Source organism: Mustelus asterias, chromosome 17 (genome assembly GCF_964213995.1).
Source record: "Mustelus asterias chromosome 17, sMusAst1.hap1.1, whole genome shotgun sequence".
In the NCBI taxonomy this organism is placed as follows: Eukaryota; Metazoa; Chordata; class Chondrichthyes; order Carcharhiniformes; family Triakidae; genus Mustelus; species Mustelus asterias.
The window spans coordinates 18,730,324-18,748,590 of NC_135817.1; the positions used below are offsets into that span (position 1 = coordinate 18,730,324).

At 45.4% G+C, this 18,267-nt stretch overlaps 1 protein-coding gene across 2 annotated transcripts in view; it reads right to left on the reverse strand.

Annotated features, from left to right (window-relative positions):
* Positions 1 to 18,267, reverse strand: part of LOC144506363 (E3 ubiquitin-protein ligase Midline-1) — a 664,229-nt gene that overhangs the window by 30,815 nt on the left and 615,147 nt on the right. For both annotated transcript variants that reach the window (XM_078232375.1, XM_078232376.1), the window contains exon 8: positions 17,696 to 17,857. In XM_078232375.1, coding sequence (XP_078088501.1) covers positions 17,696 to 17,857 — 162 coding nt within the window. The remainder of the gene's footprint in view (positions 1 to 17,695; positions 17,858 to 18,267) is intronic.

Below are 18,267 nucleotides of genomic sequence, written 5' to 3' on the forward strand. Positions count from 1 at the left end.
TGCAATGAAGTTACTGTGAAAATCCCCTAGTCACCACACTCTGGCGCCTGTTCGGGTACACTGAGGGAGAATTTAGCATGGCCATAGCATCCATCGAACCAGCACGTCTTTCGGACTGTGGGAGGAAACTCACGTAGTCAAGGGGAGAACGTGCAGATTATGCACAGACAGTGACTCAAGCCAGGAATTGAACCCAGGTCCTTGGTGCTGTGAGGCAACAGTGCTGCAGTATGCCACAGTGCGAAGGAGGATTATGTAAGGGAATGGAGGGAGGGGTATAGCAGAGAGGGATGAGGAGGTGGATGATGAAGATGAACATCAGAAGGCAGAGAAAAGACTGAGGGGAGGCCTGACGAGGCTGCACGAAAAGTTCCCAAACAAGTGGGTTAAAGGGATGTCACATCGTGCACTGGAATGCGATGCACAAAGACTCCAGATGCAGTGAGTTCAGCTCCAAGTGGGGCTTGGGTACCTCGTAGGTAATGGGCTCTAACAACACCAGGTTAAAGTCCAACAGGTTTATTTGGTAGCAAATGCCACAGTGCCGTTTGCTACCAAATAAACCTGTTGGACTTTAACCTGGTGTTGCCATATTTAAACACCAGTCCAGCACACTCCTATCACTCTGGCCATTTGAGGTGGTTGAGTTGAGGAACTCACTCCTTCTTGAGGCTGCGATCCTTTTCCCTCTGGGTTGCTGACATCCTGCATGGTCTGGTGAAGACAGGCGAGAGGGCTAGAGAGGGAGTGGATGGGATGCCAGCCAAGAGAATGAAGAGTCAAATCGGGAGGTTTGAAAAAGCATGGTTAAAGGTTTCAGCAGTAGCTGGGCTCAAATGGCCAGAGTGATAGGAGTGTGCTGGACTGGTGTTTAAATATGGCAACACCAGGTAAAGTCCAACAGGTTTATTTGGTAGCAAACGGCACTGTGGCATTTGCTACCAAATAAACCTGTTGGACTTTAACCTGGTGTTGTTAGATTCCTTACTGTGTTTACCCCAGTCCAACGCTGGCATCTCCACATCATGTTTAAATATGGCGCCAGGACCTTCAAACTGGCCAGCTGAGGCCAAGCAGGAGAATCAGCTGCCAACCCACCAGGAGATTCGGAGGGGACCTCGCCTGTGCATGAGTAATGATCTTCCATGTGCAGAATCTGTTGTGGAATCTCGTGATTCTGGTCGGCAAGACACGGCTTCCTGAACCACCCCCCCCATTGCACTTGGCCTGAAAATGGGAGAATTCCACTCATCATGTTTAAACTCTGCCACATACTGCTCCCTTGCCACCAATTCCATTTCTCTCAGCTCCCACTGACTCGTGCCAACCTGAGCTGAGCTATCATATCCTCTCCATTGGCAATATCTCCACACAGTGCCATCTGAGCCCATCTACTGCTGAAATATTTTTCCATGCTTTTGCAACCTCCCTAAATCTCAGCTTATTCAAAACCTTGCTGCCCATATCCTAACTCACACCAAGTCCTGTTTCCCCATCACCTGTATCTATATTGGCCGGCCTTCCCATGCACCAATGTTGCAGATTCTCAACCTAGTGTTTAGCTCCTTCTATGTGCTCTCCTCCCTTTCTCTGTAAGCCCCTCCTGCCCACAACCCCAGCTGCTCCCTGATGCCTCTGCCTCCATCATTCTCTGTTTTCCTTATTTTTGGCTTCTTGCATACCCCCATTCTCTTTACCTCAACATCACTGGATGTGCCTTCAGTCACCTAAGCCTCACGCTCTGCAAATACTTCCAGAACTCTTGCCACCTCTCCATCTTTACTTCCTTCTTTCAGACCTACGATCAAATATATATGTGGCCCGCCTATCTTTATGATTTGTCCTGAATTCTAATTGGTTGATGTGGGCAAGTGCACTCCTCAACTACATGGAAGATTCGAACCATAGTTGCAATCAAATCACAGCTGATTAAATTCAAGGTAAGATATGTGATGGTGACGTGCAATAAATATCCTAATAACAGAAATTGGTTCCATAAATTGGTGTATATTGACTTTTGTAGGAGAGGGGATGTCCCATTGGGCAGAAGATGAAGGGGTGTTAACTCCTGAGAAATAGCTCATAGCTTTATGCTGTTTCTGAGGGGGTCTCAGTTGATGTTGCAATAGGAGACTCCCATCAATGCGTGTCCTATCCCAGTGTTGCCCTGCTTCTTGCACCCTCAATGAAGGCTATCAGAGATCCAGCAAGCCAGCTGATGTTCTGTGATGTTGAAATATTTGATGCCACAGAACAGAAAATAGAACATAAGAACATAAGAAATAGGAGCAGGAGTAGGCCATCTAGCCCCTCGAGCCTGCCCCACCATTCAATAAGATCATGGCTGATCTGACGTGGATCAGTACCACTTACCCGCCTGATCCCCATAACCCTTAATTCCCTTACCGATCAGGAATCCATCCATCCGCGCTTTAAACATATTCAGCGAGGTAGCCTCCACCACCTCAGTGGGCAGAGAATTCCAGAGATTCACCACCCTCTGGGAGAAGACGTTCCTCCTCAACTCTGTCTTAAACCGACCCCCCTTTATTTTGAGGCTGTGTCCTCTAGTTTTATCTTCCTTACTAAGTGGAAAGAATCTCTCCGCCTCCACCCTATCCAGCCCCCGCATTATCTTATAAGTCTCCATAAGATCCCCCCTCATCCTTCTAAACTCAGCCCATATCGAGCCCAGCTCCGCTATTCAGTTGATCATGGCTGATCCTTCATCATACTCCCATCACTCCCTCTCTCTCTCTCTCTATATACCTCTTGACATATTTAGTGTCCAGAACTCCATCCATTTCTTTCTTAAGAATGGTATATACTTTGCTGAGTGATAAGTAAGGACTGTAGAAAAAGAGATAATCAGCCATGGGTATCTAAGGAAATAGAGGAGGGTATCAAATTGAAAGAAAATGCATACAAAGTGGCAAAGATTAGTGGGAAACTAGGGGATTGGGAAATTTTTAAAGGTCAACAGAAAGCCATGAAAACAGCGAGAAAGAAAGGTAAGCTGGATTATGAGAGTAAACCAGCTCAGAATATAAAAAGATAGCAAAAGTTTCTACAAATATATGAAACGAAAAAGAGTGGCGAAAGTAAACATTGGTCCTTTAGAGGAGGAGAAGGGGGATGTAATAACTGGAAATGAGAACATGGCTGAGACATTGAACAGGTATTTTGTGTCGGCCTTCGCAGTGGAAGACACAAATAACATGCCAAAAATTGACAGGAAGGCTATGGCAGGTGAGGACCTAGAAACTATTATCATGAAAGAGGTAGAGTTGGGCAAGCTATTGGGGCTAAAGGTAGACAAGTCTCCTGGCTCTGATGGAATGCATCCCAGGGTACTAAAAGAGATGGCAGGGGAAATAGCAAGTGCACTAGTGGAAATTTACCAAACTTTGCTGGACTCTGGGGGTGGTTCCCACAGATTGGAAAACAGCAAATGTGACGCCTCTGTATAACAAAAGGCGGGTAACTATAGGCTGGTTAGCTTAACTTCTGTAGTAGGGAAAATGCTTGATTCTATCATCAAGGAAGAAATAGCGAGACATCTGGATGTGGTGTATCTGGATTTCCAGAAGGCATTTGACAAGGTGCCACACCAAAGACTGCTGCATAAAATAAAAGTGCATGGTGTTACGGGTAATGTATTAGCATGGATAGAGGATTGGTTAACTAACAGAAAGCAAAGAGTGGGGGTAAATGGGTGTTTTTCTGTTTGGCGATCAGTGACTAGTGGTGTGCCTCAGGGATCAGTGTTGGGACTGCAATTGTTTAAGATTTACATAGATGATTTGGAGTTGGGGACCAAGTGTAGTGTGTCAAACTTTGCAGATGAGCAGCAGAGCAAAATGTGCAGTGGACGCTGAAAGACTACAAAGGGATATAGATAGTCTAAGTGAGTGGGCAAGGGTCTGGCAGATGGAGTACAATGTTGGTAAATGTGAGGCCATCCATTTTGGTAGGAATAACAGCAAAATGGACTATTATTTAAATGGTAAAAAATTGCAGCATGCTGCTGTGCAGAGGGACCTGGGTCTCCTTGTGCAAGAATCACAAGGAGTTGTTTGCAGGTGCAGCAGGTAATTAAGAAGGCAAATGGAATTTTGTCCTTCATTGCTAGAGGGATGGAGTTTAAAAACAGGGAGGTTATGTTGCAGCTGTATAAAGTGCTGGTGAGGCCACACCTGGAGTACTGTGTACAGTTTTGGTCTCCTTACTTGAGAAAGGATATACTGGCGCTGGAGGGGGTACAAAGGAGATTCACTAGGTTGATTCCGGAGTTGAGACGGTTGGCTTATGAAGAGAGACTGAGTAGACTGGGGCTATAACTCATTGGAATTCAGAAAAATGATAGAAACATATAAAATTATGAAGGGAATAGATAAAATAGAAGCAGGGAAGTTGTTTCCACTGGCAAGTGAAACTAGAACTAGGGGGCATGGCCTCAAAATAAGGGGAAGCAGATTTCGAATTTAGTTGAGGAGGAACTTCTTCACACAAAGGGTTGCGAATCTGTGAAATTCCCTGTCCAGTGAAGCAGTTGAGGCTGCCTCATTGAATGTTTTTAAGGCAAGGATAGATAAATATTTGAACAGTAAAGGAATTAAGGGCTATGGTGAGTGAGCGGGTAAGTGGAGCTGAGTCCACGAAAAGATCAGCCATGATCTTATTGAATGGCAGAGCAGGCTCGAGGGGCCAAATGGCCTACTCCTGCTCCTAGTTCTTATGTTCTTAAACACATTCAGTGATTTGGCCTCCACAGCCTTCTGCAGTACTAATTTCCACAGGTTCACTGCCCTCTGAGTGAAGAAATTTCTCTTCATCCCAGTCCTAAATGGCTTACTCTGTATCCTGAGACCCCCTTGTTCCAGGCCCCTGGGAAAGCATCATCCCTGCATCGCCTATCAGAACTTGATACGTTTCAATGAGATCCCCTCTCACTCTTCTAAACTCCAATGAATATAGGCCTAACCGACCCAACACATTCGGGAACCCTGAACGTCAACCTAAATAGCAATATCCAGACTAACGCCGGAATTGTATCGCCACGGAATCAGAGCGGGCGAGGGACGGACAATGGAAATGTCCGTTGTCCTTGGGCGGGATTTTCTGGTATCGCTCTACTTGTCTCAAATACAGAAGATAGTTGGAACAGAAAATATACTTTGACTGGAGATGGTAGTTGTGGTGCTTATGTGATGTAAAATGCAGCCCTTTTCATGTTATTAAGAATACAGAATCTACTTGTACAATCATAGACTATCATCTTACAGCACAGAAGATGGCCATTCAGCCCCTTGTTACAATGTTGTCCATTTGAGAAAACACTACAATTAGTTCCATCCCTTCTCTCTCCTTTTCAAGAATTTATCCAATTCACTTTTGGAAGTTACTTTGAATTTATCACTCTTTCCGGGCACAGTATTCCACATTGTAATTGTGCAAATTTCCCCATTGTCTTTTTGCCAAATATCTTAAATCTATGTTCTTTGGTGACCATCCCTCCCCACCAATGGAAACAATTCCTTCATATTGGACTCAAATTACACCATGCCATTCTAATACTTGCAAAAATGATTTAAAATTCCTCTCTATTTTAATCTAGATAAAACAAAGAACTTGCATTTACGTAGCACTTGTCCCCACCTCAGGCCAAGCCAAAGCACTTTATAGCCAATTCCTGTTGGCAATGTAGGAAACAATTTCTGCACAGCAAAAAAATGGCTAGACAATGTGTTTTTTTCAGGTGGTCGGGGGCATGAATATTGGCAAAGCTATTGGGGAGATTTCCCCTGTTTTCCTTGGAAATAGGGCTATGGGATCCCACTCAGAGGAGAGACCGGGCCTCAGTTGAATGATTCATCCAGAAGACCTTCAGTACTGCACCAGAGTGTCTGCCTGGATTACTGCCTCAGGTTCTCTAGCTAAAAAAACCCCACAATGATCAGACTACAAGTCCCAAGTCAAGAGCCATGACTGCCAAGACGTCGACCCATTTACTTTAAATATCGTGATTTCACTGCCCAAGTCTGCTGTGGGTTTAGCATGGAAATAAAAGGTTGTAAAAAATTAAATAAGAACACTTCATTGTAAAAACCAAGCCAGTTTGGTGTTGAGCCAGCAGGTCTATGTTGCCACTTGGCACACTTGTAATGTAACATGAGGCTAAGATCTGTGAACAAGAAAAGTAAAATTCTCAAGTGCAGCTTCGACTAGAATAAAAATTGAAAAAATAATGAACGATTGGAGTGGATGATAATCCATACAATTGCTACAGTGCAGAAGGAGGCTATTTGGCCCACTGAGTCTACATCGACTCTCTGACAGATTTTCTTACCCAGGCCCTCTCCCCCGCCCTATCCCTGTAACCTCACACTTTTACCATGGCTAATCCACCTAGGATAAGGGGTAAACCTTTTAGAACTGAAGTGAGGAGAAATCTTTCCACCCAGAGGGTGGTGAATGTGTGGAATTCATTGCCACAGAATGTAGTTAAAGCCAAAACGTTGTCTGATTTCAAGAAGGAATTAGATATAGCTCTTTTGGCTAAAGGGATCAAGGGATATTGTTGGGGCGGGGGGGGGAGAGGCAGGATCAAAATATTGAATTCGATGATCAGCCATGATCAAAATGAATGGCAGAGCAGGATCGAAGGGCTGAATGGCCTACTGCTGCTTCTAGTTTATGTGTTTCTATCTAACCTACACATCTTAGGAGACTAAGGGGCAATTCAGCATGGCCACTCCACCTAACCTGAACATCTTTGGAGTGTGGGAGCACCCAGAGGAAGTCCACGCAGAGATGGGGAGAATGTGCAAACTCCACACAGACTGTCACCCGAGGCCGGAATTGAACCCGGGTCCCTGGCACTGTGAGGCAGCAGTGCTAACCACTGTGCCACTATCAATCCAAATACTTAGCATCAATGCTGTTTCCAGGTGACCAATCCAGGTGTTACCCCTCAGATACAGTTTGGCTTTTCAATAATTTTCCTATAAGCAGTTAGAAATGTCAAACAATTCACACTCACCACCTTCATCTGAAGCCCTTCTCTTTGCTATTCTAGTATGGCAATTAATCCAATTCAAACAGTTAATGCTCCATCATGAACCTCCAACCAATATAGGTTCTTAGTGCCACAAGAAATGTAATGATCTCACCAGACCAGACAAGATCAGAGAAATCAGACACAGCTCCCAAGAAAGCAGACTTTCCTTCCCTGTCAACATCAAGTGCTTACGATTAACATCCCAGAGATGGTCCCAGCCTTCACCTCCATTTTTTCACATTCTTTTATGAATGACCCCAATAAATTTGCCATCATCCCTCCCTTGCCCACTTCCCCCCTGTCCTCACAAGCTGTTGCTAGCTGGAATCAGAGGGTATTTGCACTGTTGACATTTTCCCAAAGAATACCTCATTAGCCATGGAAAGATCAGTTACAGTAATGGCTGTCTTATCCTCAAAACTCAAAAGGGAAGAACAAAGACTCCGATGCAGAAGTGGCTCTTGTGACGCTATCTTTAAATTTGAATAGTCTAATTGGCCAGAGGTGAGTGAGCATCTAATTAGAGGCAACAAGAGCGAGCTGCCTGCTTGATGCCAATGGCATAGGCAGTTGGCAGCCATGTTGGGTTCCGTCACTTCCTTGTCAAAGGGAGGAGGCAACTCCTCAGTAGATCAGCAGCATTGAGTGGGCGGGAAGGGGCCAGAAAGGGAAAAATGAAGGCTCGGTACTTGCAATGGCAAAAGTAGGTCGGGAAAGAACAGATAAAAAGACAAAGGACAGATAAACTTCAATTGAGCCTATGGCAAATCCAAAACCTGTGCGCTCACATGTACCAAATTGTTTGGGTCGACTTGAAATGAAGTTTAAAAATTAAATTCTGCATGGGAACAGATCCCTTAACAAGCTCCTTCAGGAACTTGAGGAGCCGTTGACTGGTTCTGAGCAGGTTTCCTGTTCCCTCTCCACTTCCAGCCCTTTGAAAATGGCAAACTGTCTTGGAGGTGTTGGGATCTGGTGAGGACCTCTGGGGCTGTATCTTTCAAATCCCACCTACACCAGGTGACAACCTGTGAATCCTTTGTAAGTCTGGTTCATAATAACTGCACCACAGAAACAGGCCATTCAGCCCAGCTGGGCTATGCTGGTGTTTATAATCCACAGCAGCTTCCTCCTGATCTAATTAGCTCGTCCCATTGCTGTTTGTTAGATCCTGTTCACAAAATGGCTGCCTTCTTCCCACATTACAACAGTGATTATATTTAAATACTTCATAAGTACTTGGGTGGCACGGTGGCACAGTGGTTAGCAGTGCTGCCTCACAGTGCCAGGGATCTGGGTTCGATTCCCAGCGTGGGTCATTGTCTGAATTTGCACATTCTCCCCGTGTCTGTGTGGGTTTCCTCCGGGTGTTCCGTTATCCTCCCACAGTTCAAAAGATGTGCCGGTTATAGAATCATAGAATCCTACAGTGCAGAAGGAGGCCCATCGAATCTGCACCGACCACAATCCCACCCAGGCCCTATCCCCATAATCCCATGCATTTATGCTAGCTAGTTACCCCTGACATTAAGGAGCAATTTAGCATGGCCAATCCACCTAACCCGCACATCTTTGGGTTAGGTTGATTGCAGCTTAGGTTGATTGACAATGCTAAATTAACTCTTAGTGTCAGGGGGATTAGCTAGGGTAAATACACGTGGTTATGGGGATAGGGCCTGGGTGGGATTGTGGTCAGTGAAGACTTGATGGCCTCCTTCTGCACTGTAGGGATTCTATGATTACTGTTTGGGATAGCTTAAGGTCGTGAAAGGTGCTGTGTTAGTAAACATTCCTTGTTTTGCGAACACTCTGCAAATAATGTTTTCCTAAATCCTTTATTTTATCTGTTAGCAGCCATCGTATTTATGCTCCATGATTTTGGACTCACCTTTAAGTGGAAACAGCTTCTCCACATCCTCCTGATTGAATCCTTCTCTGGAGACATTGATTAGATCTCCTTTTAGTCTTCTCTTTTCCAGAGAAAACAGCCTGAGTCTATTCAGTTCAATTCTGGTAACAGTTGTGTAAACATTTTCTGCACCAGAACCTCAGTCAAGTGTGGTCTAACCACATCTTGATGTGAATTGAACATCACCTCCCTACTTTTGCATTTGATTCTTCTAAAAATGAATCCCATCCTTTATGGCCTTATCAATTAGCATTGCTACATTTAATGATTAATGTCTTTGTTTCCCCAGATCTCATCTATCCCATTTAGTACTTTCCACTTTTCAACGAGTAGCTGGCATCTCCTCCTGAATTGAATTTTATTAGCTATTCTGGCCCAATTCTACACGCCTCTTTGTCTTCCTGTATTTTGGCACAGCCCTCCTCATTATTAGTCAGACCTCCACTTTGATATCCTCTGCAAATTTCAACACCTTCCTGAGTTGAAGTTTACTTATTAGTGTCACAAGTACATTTACATTGCAATGAAGTTACTGTGAAAATCCCCTCATCGCCACACTCCGGCACCTGTTCAGGTACACTGAGGGAAAGTTTAACATGGCCAATGCACCTAACCAGCATGTCTTTTAGACTGTGGGAGGAAACCGGAGAAGCCAGAGGAAACCTATGCAGACACGGGGAGAACATGTGTGTGCAGACTCTGCCGGGAATCAAATCCAGGTCCCTGGTGCTGTGAGGCAGCAGTGCTAACCACTGTGCCGCCCTAGAGAGAGACAAACAAGATCCAAGTTGACAAGATAAGACATTGTACCCCAACTTGGGTTAAATCTTAGCCAAAAGGCTGAGTTCAAATTATTTATGCAGATTGGTGAACAGTAATCCCCATGTGGTTCCCTGCTTCCCACTTTTCTGCTAGTCCGAGAAGCTTTCTTTAACTTTCACCCTTCGTTTTCAGTTCTGTATCCAGTTTTCCTCCTACCTGACCCCTCCATCCACACGTTCTGATCTTTGAAATGATTATCTGATGTGGACCTCATTCAAGGTCTTTGGAAAGTTCCTGCACACCACATCCTTTATACTGTCCTAGTTTATGCTCCCTTGTACCTCTTCAAAAAACACAATTAAAATTGAAAATAAAAAAAATTGCCCATTAATGTCCCAAGATGTGTAGGTTAGTTTGTTCCACAGGAGCAGGCTGAGGATAAGGGAGCTTGTTTGTGCACTAATTTATTTAATTATTTTTCAGTTAAATTTGTGAAAGAAATCAGAGTTTTTTTTCAAAACAGGAAATAGGCCCAGCAGCAGCCTGGGAAGGTTTTGGAGGGTTTAAAAGTAGGCCGCACCTTTGAGCAGGCAGCGTCGTTAGCAGGCAGTGGAGTGAGCAGGGGACAGAGTGAGAGCTGAAGGGCTTTGGCTCAAAACAGGCTTCGGCGAGAACAGGCAGAGGCGACAGTAAGTTATTTTTTCTTTTTCAGAAAGTTAATTCCTGTATTTCCCCAGAGCAAAAAAAAATATGCCAGGCAAGATGTTGGAATGCTCCTCTTGCAGGATGTGGGAGATCAGGGAGACCTCCGGTTCCCTGACGACAGCACCTGCAAAAGATGCATTCAGCTGCAGCTGCTAGCAAAGCATGTTAGGGAACTGGAGAAGGAGCTTGATGAACTCCATCTAATTCGGGAGAATGAGACGTATATAGACAGTAGCTTTAAGGAGATAGTTACACCTAAGCAGCAGAGCACAGGAAATTGGGTTACTGTAAGGAGAGGAAATGGCAGTGTGAAAGGACAGGCAGAGCAGGGTTCCCCTGTGGCCATACCCCTCCACAACAGGTATACTGAATTGGATACTGTTGTGGGAGATGCTTTACCTGGGACAAGCTGCGACAGCCGGAACTCTGATACTGAGTCTGGTTCTACAGCGCAAAAGGGTGGGATGAAGAAGAGGAGAGCAGTAGTGATAGGGGACTCGATGGTCAGAGGTACGGACAGGAGGTTCTGTGGTCGGGACAGAGACTCCCGCATGGTTTGTTGCCTCCCAGGTGCCAAGGTCAGCGATGTCTCTGATCGCGTGCACAGCGTTCTAAAGTGGGAAGGTGAGAGCCAGATGTCGTGGTACACGTCGGTACCAATGACGTGGGAAGGAAGAGTGAGGAGGTCCTAAAGAGTGAGTACAAAGAGCTTGGAAGGAAGTTAAAAAGCAGGACCCCGAGGGTAGTAATCTCAGGATTGCTACCTGAGCCACATGCCAGTGAGGGCAGGAGTAGGATGCTTGGGCGGATAAACACGTGGCTGAGGAACTGGTGCAGGGGGCAGGGTTTCCAATTCTTGGATCATTGGGACCTCTTCTGGGGCAGGTGGGACCTGTACAAGAGAGACGGGTTACACCTAAACTACAAGGGGACCAATATACTTGCAGGGAGATTTGCTAGTGTTATTGGGGAGCGTTTAAACTAGATTTGCAGGGGGGTGGGAACCAGAGTGCCAGAGCAGATAGTGGAGCAGGGGTAAAAAGACAGGTTAGTTCAAGCAAAATCACAAATGGAAGGGTAGAGTGTGGTGGAAATAATTTTTTGAGGTGTGTCTATTTCAATGCCAGGAGTATTGTGGGGAAGGCAGATGAGCTGAAGGCGTGGATAGACACATGGAAATATGACATTATAGCCATTAGTGAAACTTGGCTACAGGAGGGGCAGGACTGGCAGCTCAATGTTCCAGGGTTCCAATGTTTCAGGCGGGATAGAGGCAGAGGGATAAAAGGTGGGGGGGGTGGCATTGTTGGTCAGGGAAAATGTTACAGTGGTACTCAGGCAGGATAGATTAGGGAGCTTGTCTACAGAGGCCCTATGGGTGGAGCTGAGAAACAGGAAAGGTATGACCACATTAATGGGCTTGTATTATAGACCACCCAATAGTCAGCGAGAATTGGAGGAGCAAATCAGCGGAGAGATAGCTGACAACTGCAAGAAACACAAAGTTGTGATAGTAGGGGATTTTAATTTTCCACATATAGATTGGGACTCGCATACTGTTAAAGGTTTAGACGGGGTAGAGTTTGTAAAATGTGTTCAGGAGAATTTTCTACATCAGTATATAGAGGTGCCAACTAGAGAGGATGCGATATTGGATCTCCTATTGGGAAATGAGTTAGGGCAGGTGATGGATGTGAGTGTGAGGGAACACTTTGGATCCAGTGATCATAATGCCATTAGTTTCAACCTGATCGTGGATAAGGATAGATCTGGTCCTCGGGTTGAAGTTCTGAACTGGAAAAAGGCCAAATTTGATGAAATGAGAAGGGATCTGGGAAGTGTGGATTGGCACAGGCTGTTCTCTGGTAAGGATGTAAATGGAAAGTGGGAGGCCTTCAAAGGAGAAATTTTGAGAGTGCAGAGTTTGTATGTTCCTGTCAGGATTAAAGGCAAAGTAAATAGGAATAAGGAACCTTGGTTCTCGAGGGAGATTGTAACACTGATTAAGAGGAAGAGAGAGTTGTATGAAATGTACAGGCAGCAAGGAACACATCAGATGCTCGAGGAGTATAAAAAGTGCAAGAAGCTACTTAAGAGGGAAATCAGGAGGGCTAAAAGAAGACATGAGGTTGCTTTGGCAGACAGAGTGAAGGAAAATCCAAAGAGCTTCTATAGGTATGTTAGGAGCAAAAGGATAGTGAGGGATAAAATTGGTCCTCTTGAAGACCAGAGTGATACACTGTGTATGGAACCAAAAGAGATGGGGGAGATACTAAATGGTTTTTTTGCATCCGTATTTACTGAGGAAACGGGCATGGAGTCTACGGAAATAGGGCAAACTGGTAGGGAGGCCACGGAACCTTTACAGATTAAAGGGGAGGAGGTGCTCGCTGTCTTGAGGCAAATCAGAGTGGATAAATCCCCAGGACCGGACAGGGTATTCCCACGGACCTTGAGGGAAGCGGTTATTGGATAGGCACATGGAGCACACCAGGATGATAGGGAGTGGGATAGCTTGATCTTGGTTTCAGATAAAGCTCGGCACAACATCGTGGGCCGAAGGGCCTGTTCTGTGCTGTACTGTTCTATGTTCTATAGAGACTCAGGAGGAGTTAGCAGGGAGGTAGTATCCATATAGAAATATTCAACTGCAAAATCAGCAGTGCCAGGAGATTGGTGGCCAGCAAATGTAATCTCCAAAAAAGAGATTTTTTAAAAGTTTATTTATTAGTCACAAGAAGGCTTACATTTACCCTGCAATGAAGTTACTGTGAAAATCCCCTTGTCGCCACACCCCGGCACGTGTTCAGGTACAGTGAGGGAGAATTTAACATGGCCAATGTACTTAACCAGCACGTCTTTCAGACTGTGGGAGGAAACCGGAGCACGCGGAGGAAACCCACACAGACACGGGGAGAACATGCAGACTCCGCACAGACAGTGATCCAAGCCGGGAATTAAACCCGAGTCCCTGGTGTTGTGAGGCAGCAGTGCTAACCACTGTGCCACTGTGCCATCCCACGATAGAACAAACCGAGGGAACTACCCATTAGTTAGCATCTTAATGTCAGGAGAAGGAAAGTTACAAGAATGCTTGTTAAGAAGGTGAGGGAGCGATATATCATGAGGATGAGAAAATAATGAAAGTAATCATGGATTTCTAAAAGAAAAGTTCTTTTAGAATTGTAGAATCCCTACATGCAGAAGGAGGCTATTCTGCCCATCGAGTCTGCATTGACCCTCATCTCCACCCTAACTCCATAACCCCACACATTTACCATGGCTAATCCCTCTAACCATAGAAGGTTACAGCTCAGAAACAGGCATTTTGGCCCTTCTTGTCTGTGCCGAACCATTTTTTGCCCAGTCCCACTGACCTGCACTTGGACCATATCCCTCCACACCCCTCTCATTCATGAACCCGTCCAAGGTTTTCTTAAATGTTAAAAGTGACCCCGCATTTACCACTTTATCCGGCAGCTCATTCCACGCTCCCACCACTCTCTGCGTGAAGAAGCCCCCCCTAATATCCCCTTTAAACTTTTCTCCTTTCACCCTTAACCCATGCCCTCTGGTTTTTTTCTCCCCGAGCCTCAGCGGAAAAAGCCTGCTTGCATTCACTCTATCTATACCCATCAAAATCTTATACACCTCTATCAAATCTCCCCTCAATCTTCTACGCTCCAGGGAATAAAGTCCTAACCTATTCAATCTCTCTCTGTAACTCAGCCTCTCAAGTCCCGGCAACATCCTTGTGAACCTTCTCTGCACTCTTTCAACCTTATTTACATCCTTCCTGTAACTAGGTGACCAAAACTGGACACAATACTCCAAATTTGGCCTCACCAATGCCTTATATAACCTTACCATAACACTCCAACTTTTATACTCGATACTCCGATTTATAAAGGCCAATGTACCAAAGGCACTCTTTACGACCCTATCCACCTGTGACGTCATTTTTAGGGAATTCTGTACCTGTATTCCCAGATCCCTCTGTTCAACTGCACTCTTCAGAGTCCTACCATTTACCCTGTGCGTTCTATTTTGGTTTGTCCTTCCAAAGTGCAATATCTCACACTTGTCTGCGTTAAATTCCATTTGCCATTTTTGAGCCCATTTTTCTAGTTGGTCCAAATCCCTCTGCAAGCTTTGAAAACCTTCCTCACTGTCCACTACACCTCCAATCTTTGTATCATCAGCAAATTTGCTGATCCAATTTACCACATTATCATCCAGATCATTGATATAGATGACAAACAACAATGGACCTAACACCGATCCCTGCGGCACACCATTAGTCACAGGCCTCCACTCAGAGAAGCAATCCTCCACAACCACTCTCTGGCTTCTTCCATTGAGCCAGTGTCTAATCCAATTTACTACCTCCCCATGTATACCTAGCGACTCAATACCCCGGCCGATGAAGGCATGCTTGCCTTCATCGGCCGGGGTATTGAGTTTAAACATTGGCAAGTCATGTTGCAGCTTTATAGAACCTTAGTTCGGCAGCACTTGGAATATAGTGTTCAATTCTGGTCGCCACACTCCAGAAGGATGTGGAGGCTTTGGAGAGGGCACAGAAAAGGTTTACCAGGATGTTGCCTGGTATGGAGGGCATTAGCTATGAGGAGAGGTTGGAGAAACTTTGTTTGTTCTCACTGGAACGACGGAGGTTGAGGGGAGACCTCATAGAAATCATAGAAACCCTACAGTACAGAAAGAGGCCATTCGGCCCATCGAGTCTGCATCGACCACAATCCCACCCAGGCCCTACCCCCATATCCCGACATATTTTACCCACTAATCCCTCTAATCTACACATCCCAGTACACTAAGGGGCAATTTTAGCATGGCCAATCAACCTAACCCGCACATCTTTGGACTGTGGGAGGAATCAGGAGCACCCGGAGGAAATCCACGCAGACACGAGGAGAATGTGCAAACTCCATACAGACAGTGACCCGAGCCGGGAATCGAACCCGGGTCCCTGGAGCTGTGAAGCAGCAGTGCTAGCCACTGTGCTACCGTGCCGCCTGATAGAAGTCTACTAGATTATGAGGGGCATGGACAGAGTGGATAGTCAGAAGCTTTTTCCCAGGGTGGAAGAGTCAATTACTAGGGGGCATAGATTTAAGGTGTGAGGGGCAAGGTTTAAGGGAGATGTACGAGGCAGATTTTTTACACAGAAAGTAGTGGGTCCCAGGGGAGGTAGTGGAAGTGGATGCGGTAGTGACTTTTAAGGGGCGTCTGGACAAGTACATGAATAGGATGGGAATAGAGGGATATGGTCCATGGAAGGGTAGGGGGTTTTAGTTAAGTCAAGCAGCACGGTCGGTGCAGGCTTGGAGGGCCGAAGGGCCTGTTCCTGTGCTGTAATTTTCTTTGTTCTTTGTTGTTCTTTGACTGAACCTTCCTAACTAACCTCCCATGAGGGACCTTGTCAAAGGCCTTGCTGAAATCCAGGTAGACAACATCTACCGCCTTCCCTTCATCCACTTTCCTGGTAACCTCCTCGGAAAACTCTAATAGATTGGTCAAACATGACCTACCACGCACAAAGCCACGTTGACTCTCCCTAATAAGTCCCTGTCTATCCAAATATTTGTAGATCCTATCCCTTATCACACCTTCCAATAACTTGCCCACCACCGACGTCAAACTTACTGGCCTATAATTTCCCGGATTTCTTTAGGAACCTTTTTTAAACAACGGAACAACATGAGCCACCCTCCAATCATCCGGCACCTCCCCCGTGAATACTGACATTTTAAATATGTCTGCCAGGGCCCCTGCAAGTTCAACACTAGCTTCCCTCAAGGTCCGTGGGAATACCCTGTCCGGTCCTGGGGAGTTATCCACTCTGATTTGCCTCAAGACAGTGAGCACCTCCTCCCCTTTAATCTGTAAAGGTTCCATGACCTCCCTACCTGTTTGCCCTATTTCCGTAGACTCCATGCCCGTTTCCTCAGTAAATACGGATGCAAAAAAACCATTTAGTATCTCCCCCATCTCTTTTGGTTCCATACACAGTGTATCACTCTGGTCTTCAAGAGGACCAATTTTATCCCTCACTATCCTTTTGCTCCTAACATACCTGTAGAAGCTCTTTGGATTTTCCTTCACTCTGTCTGCCAAAGCAACCTCATGTCTTCTTTTAGCCCTCCTGATTTCCCTCTTAAGTAGCTTCTTGCACTTTTTATACTCCTCGAGCATCTGATCTGTTCCTTGCTGCCTGTACATTTCATACAACTCTCTCTTCCTCTTAATCAGTGTTACAATCTCCCTCGAGAACCAAGGTTCCTTATTCCTATTTACTTTGCCTTTAATCCTGACAGGAACATACAAACTCTGCACTCTCAAAGTTTCTCCTTTGAAGGCCTCCCACTTTCCATTTACATCCTTACCAGAGAACAGCCTGTGCCAATCCACACTTCCCAGATCCCTTCTCATTTCAGCAAATTTGGCCTTTTTCCAGTTGTTGTTGAGTTAAATCCCGATTAAAGGGAAAAGGGGCAAAGTTAACGTCAGAAACGGAATTCTGCTTTGGTGGTGTTGACAACAAACATTCTAACCTCTCCAACCTTGAGACATGCAAGCGTGGAGATTTTCGTGTCGCGGATCCCCTGAACCCTGGCTAGCAAAATCAAAGAATATTTTGGACAGTTTGGACTAGTCAAGAAATCATAGAATCCCTACAATGCAGAAGGGGGCCATTCGACCCATCGAGTCTGCATCAACCATAATCCCACCCAGGCTCTATAACCCCACATATTTACTCCGCTAATCCCCCTGACACTAGGGTCAATTTAGCATGGCTAATCCACCTAACCTGCACATCTTTGGACTCTGGGAGGAAACTGGAGCACCCGGAGGAAACCCATGCAGATGGCGGGAAGAATGTGCAGATTCCACACAGACAGTGACTCAAGCTGGGAATCGAACCCGGGTCCCTGGCACTGTGAGGTAGCAGTGCCAACCACTGTGACTTTTTTCATTTGACAAAGAGACTCATAGAGGATTCTATTGGGTTGGCTTCAATTCAGAAGGAGAGCTTCAGAATGCAGTGCGGAAAGAACCACATCTGATTGAAGGGGGCAAAGCTTCAAGTTCAGAAAAACAGAAACTTGTTTCAAGGGTACGGACTAAATAAGGTCACTGAATCAGCAAGTTGACACTGAATGCGGAGGGGTGCAGTTCAAGCTTTTTTGTCCTAACTAAATCAAACTTGGCAATTTAAACACTAAAAAAAACCTCACTGTTTGTCTTTAGCTTGGAAGGTTCACTGTTGTGGCTGCCGGCCTGGTTGATAGCCTTGACAACGAAGATGTACTTGGTGCCGCTCTGCAGCCCGTGCACCGTGTAGTGGTTCTGCTTGATGTTAGGGACAATCATCCAGCTGTCAGCAGAGCTACACAAACCTGCAACAGAACACAAGCACAGTGTCACCCGAGGAGCTCAGACATCCCAATGAACAACAATCTGCTGTCCTGCAACAATAAATGTTACTTAGCTCAGGAAATGTTAAATAGGAGCATTGCAATTGTGGTCCACCTGCTTGTAGATCCCAGAAATATTTGAATGAGAGCAGTGAAAAATACATCAAAAGACCAGTTACATGCTTTCCAAATGCTGTTGAGGGCCCACTGTGACCTAACACTTGTGACGATAGTGTGCCTTTAAGAAATCTATTTTAGTCAAATTCCTTTGCAGGATTGTGTTGGCACCGTGTTGTCTGCAACCCGTGTCCTTTATTGCTGCTGAGCAGTATAATTGATATCATGTGGATTTTAATCTAAACCAATGCAGTGTTCTGAGTGGGATGGCACAG